This window comes from Salvelinus fontinalis, chromosome 4 (genome assembly GCF_029448725.1).
Source record: "Salvelinus fontinalis isolate EN_2023a chromosome 4, ASM2944872v1, whole genome shotgun sequence".
Classification (NCBI taxonomy): domain Eukaryota; kingdom Metazoa; phylum Chordata; class Actinopteri; order Salmoniformes; family Salmonidae; genus Salvelinus; species Salvelinus fontinalis.
Genome location: NC_074668.1, coordinates 2,042,920 through 2,047,113, shown reverse-complemented (window position 1 = coordinate 2,047,113; position 4,194 = coordinate 2,042,920). Strand labels below are relative to the sequence as shown.

General features: G+C 44.0%; 1 protein-coding gene across 1 annotated transcript; it reads right to left on the bottom strand.

The window, feature by feature from the left end:
* Positions 1-242: 242 nt before the first annotated feature.
* On the bottom strand, positions 243-3,951 carry LOC129852742 (trichohyalin-like). The gene is made up of 6 exons (XM_055918403.1): positions 3,163-3,951; positions 3,067-3,100; positions 2,813-2,881; positions 2,612-2,686; positions 1,965-2,042; positions 243-1,759 (listed from the first exon to the last, which is right to left on the bottom strand). The coding sequence occupies exons 1-6, from the start codon at positions 3,949-3,951 to the stop codon at positions 501-503; spliced, it is 2,304 nt and encodes a 767-aa protein (XP_055774378.1). The 3' UTR covers positions 243-500.
* Positions 3,952-4,194: the final 243 nt, after the last annotated feature.

The following is a 4,194-nucleotide window of genomic DNA, read 5'->3' as shown; positions in this document are numbered from 1 at the left end:
TTTTCCCACCATGACACTCATCACAGGACAGACTATCACGTTGTTCTAGACAGGATCAGACAGTATTCTGACCTGTTTTCCCACCATGACACTCCTCACAGGACAGACTATCACGTTGTTCTAGACAGGATCAGACAGTATTCTGACCTGTTTTCCCACCATGACACTCATCACAGGACAGACTATCACGTTGTTCTAGACAGGATCAGACAGTATTCTGACCTGTTTTCCCACCAATGACACTCATCACAAGACAGACTATCACGTTGGTCTTACATTGTCAGATAAATATCATGTGATTATCTCTAACTTCTCCAATCCCTCCATGAACAAGTCATCTCATCTCTAACCTCGTTGTCAGGCTAATTCAGTGAAATGGTGAACTAGGTTACATCTGCCCAAACATTCCTCAGATCTCCATCAGTTCTCCCTGTCTTCTTCTTCTCCCTTCTTCTACCTCTCCATGTATCCCAGCACTTCTTCAGGCTAGTTACAGTAACTCATTTGCACATCTCCCACAGTCTATCTATCAGTCCCTCTATGTCTCCATCCCTTTCCACAATCACTCTATCCTTCTCCTCTATAAGTCTATTCTTCTCCTTCATCTGTCTATTCTTCTCCTCCATCTGTCTGCTGAACTCCCTCTGCATCTTTGTCTGTGAGATCATGATGTTCCTCTGTAACTCAGGTAGGACTATCTTCATCAGGTTTCTCTCTGCATCAACTTTGGCCTCTCCTTCATAGTTCTCCATCATGTCCTCTATCTCCTGTCTGTGTCTCTCCTCCATCTCCCTCCTCTCATTCTCTCTCTCCTCTTTCAATCTCTCCATCTTTCTCTCCATCTCCACCTTCCTATCAGACTCCCTCTTCAGCTCCCTCTCCAGTTCTATTTTCTTCTCCTCATCCCTCTCTTCTTTCACCTGTCTCTCCAGTTCTGTTATTCGTTCTCTGAGAATTCTGATATCTCTCTTGAGCTTCTGGATCTCTCCATCTTTCTCCTTCAGAGAATCCTGCAGCTCCTTCTCCAGCCTCTCTCTCAAGTCTCTCTCCTCCCTCTGTTTCCTCTCTCCTCTCTCTCTCTGGATCTTTCCCTCCATCTCTCTAACCTGGTCCTCTGCCTCCTGGTAGGTCTGACTGCTGTAGAATCTCTCTCTGTTTCCTGCCACCATCTCCTCTACCTGATCCAGCAGCTCTGATACCTGAGTGCCATGGGCCCTGTCCTTAATGTTGAGGACGTGGTACCTGCTCCCACTTTTCTCTACAAGCTGCTGGAGGTCCTGACTTCCTGCTTGGAGAAACTCCTCAATGCTCTGCTCTTTCAGGACATCATCATGGGTGAATAGAATCACAGTGTGTTCCCAACAACCCTCCCCAAACATCTCCTCTATTCTCTCCAGCACCCCTCTCTCCTCCCCCTTAGAGGGCTCCACTGGTATGACCAGGAGGAAGGCGTGGGGTCCCGGGGCAGACAGACGGACACATATCCCCACATCCTGTCTCATCTCCTCCAGAGAGAGTCCAGGACAGAACCAGTCTGGAGTGTCCACCAGCACCAGCCGTCTCCCACACACGTCCCCCTCTCTCCTCTTACTCCTCTGGGTCACTGCAGAGGGGCTGGTCTGGGCCCCAAACTCCTCTCTGCCCAGGATGGTGTTTCCTGCTGCACTCCTCCCAGCCCCAGTCCTCCCCAGCAGCACTAGTCTCAGCTCAGACACACTGGGAGACACTGGGGAGTCTGGACTGCTGCTCTCTCCTCCCACTGCAACACAACACACAGCACTGATCAACACACTGACTCTCTGGAGGATGTACAACAGAGTCAAATATAATATAATCTACATCCATAACTCACTATCTGGAGGATGTACAACAGAGTCAAATATAATATAATCTACATCCATAACTCACTATCTGGAGGATGTACAACAGAGTCAAATATAATATAATCTACATCCATAACTCACTAAATGGAGGATTTAACTCCATGCTGTTTCTCCTCCTCAGTGGAAGTGTGGGGTCTGTATCTGTGGTCTCTCCTCCCACTGTAACACAACATAGAGAACTGGTCAACATACTGACTCAGAGACACATTTAAAACATAGTATAAACAAACTACAAATACATTACACATCAGAGTGAAATATAGATTATTGGAGAAAATAGAGAATATCAAGATTAATGACAGTTTGAGACAACATGTATAAATCACTAAGTGAAGGATGGTCCACTATAGACTAGAAACAGTAGGAGACAACAGGACAATATTGATAACTCACTAAGTGAAGGATGGTCCACTATAGACTAGAAACAGTAGGAGACAACAGGACAATATTGATAACTCACTAAGTGAAGGATGGTCCACTATAGACTAGAAACAGTAGGAGACAACAGGACAATATTGATAACTCACTAAGTGAAGGATGGTCCACTATAGACTAGAAACAGTAGGAGACAACAGGACAATAGTGATAAATCACTAAGTGAAGGATGGTCCACTATAGACTAGAAACAGTAGGAGACAACAGGACAATAGTGATAACTCACTAAGTGAAGGATGGTCCACTATAGACTAGAAACAGTAGGAGACAACAGGACAATAGTGATAACTCACTGTCTGGAGGATCATCCTTGCTCTGTCTCCTCCTGACTGGGAGTATGGAACCTGTATCTGACGTCTCTCCAGGTTCTAAAATAATAGAACAACCATTTAGAATGGGAACATTTACCTCAGTGACACATGAAGGCACATAGACCTACTGAAGGGGAGTTCTGGGTTTCTATTGAAATGTTAAGTATCACATATCTCACTCACCAGTCATCTGGGCTGAGATCTCTCTTCTCAGTCTCTCTACCTCAGTCTTCACATCACATATCTGTTGAGCTGAAATAACAAAGGAGGACTAGGATCTGAATTCTGTGTTAAAGACTTTAGACAGAAATATGATGCAGAGGGAAAGTATGAAGTGATGGACAACAATATTCACAACTCAGTGGAGAGTCGACAATAACCTGAGAATTGAGGAAAGTACAGAAGACTAAATGTATTAATGGTGTGAATAATCTTACCCAGTTCAGCATTTTCATTGTTGACATCCTCCAGCTGTTGTCTCTTTCCTTTAACTGCTTCTCTCTCTCCTCTAGTAGGTTATCTTTCTCTTCTACTTCCTGTCTCCTCTCTTTTAGTTCATTTTCTTTTCCCTCCAGTAGTTTGTCTCTCTCTTCCAGTTGTTTGTCTCTCTCTTCCAGTAGTTTGTCTTTCTCTTCCAGTAGTTTGTCTTTCTCTTCCAGTAGTCTGTCCTGCTCTCCCAGTCTATATTTTCTGTCCTCTAGTTGAAGTTCTCTTTCCTTTAGTTGGTTCTCTTTCTCTTCCAGTAGTTTGTCTCTCTCTTCCAGTAGTCTGTCCTTCTCTTCCAGTAGTCTGGGTTTCTCTCCCAGTCTGTGGTTGCTGTCCTCTAGTTGAAGGTCTTTTTCCTGCAGCAGGACTCTGAAGTTCTCTACTTGGCTGTTCTTGTCCTGCAGGTTCTTTCTCAGTGCCTCTAGTTGAATGTCTCTCTCGTCTAGTAGGTTATCTTTCTCTTCTAGTTCCTGCTTCCTCTCTTTTAGCTCATTTTCTTTTCCCTCCAGTAGTTTGTCTCTCTCTTCCAGCTGTTTATCTTTCTCTTCCAGTAGTTTGTCTCTCTCTCGCAGTAGTCTGTCCTTCTCTTCCAGTCTGTGGTTGCTGTCCTCTAGTTGAAGGTCTTTTTCCTGCAGTAGGACTCTGAAGTTCTCTACTTGGCTGTTCTTGTCCTGCAGGTTCTTTCTCAGTGCCTCTAGTTGAATGTCTCTATCCTTTAGTTGCTTGTCTTTCTCTTCCAGTTGGTTTTCTTTCTCTTCTAATAGTTTCTCCCTCTGTCCCATTATCTGGTTCTTCTCCTCCAGGAGTCTCTCTTTCTCTCTCACTTCCTGGGTCATATCATCCAGTTGTGTGTATTTATCCTCTAGTTGTTTCATCATCTGTCCTAATGTCTCTTTTAAGACATTATCATTTGATGGAGGTGGTACAATTATTAGTAATTATTTCCTCCAGTCAACAGTTATCTGAGCTGAACCAATCATCAACTGGTCTATTGACTATTTGATACATTACAAATGAATTAGTCTGAAAAACTGAATGACATCACTCATGTTCCCTGATTCAATCCTCTCTCCTCCAGA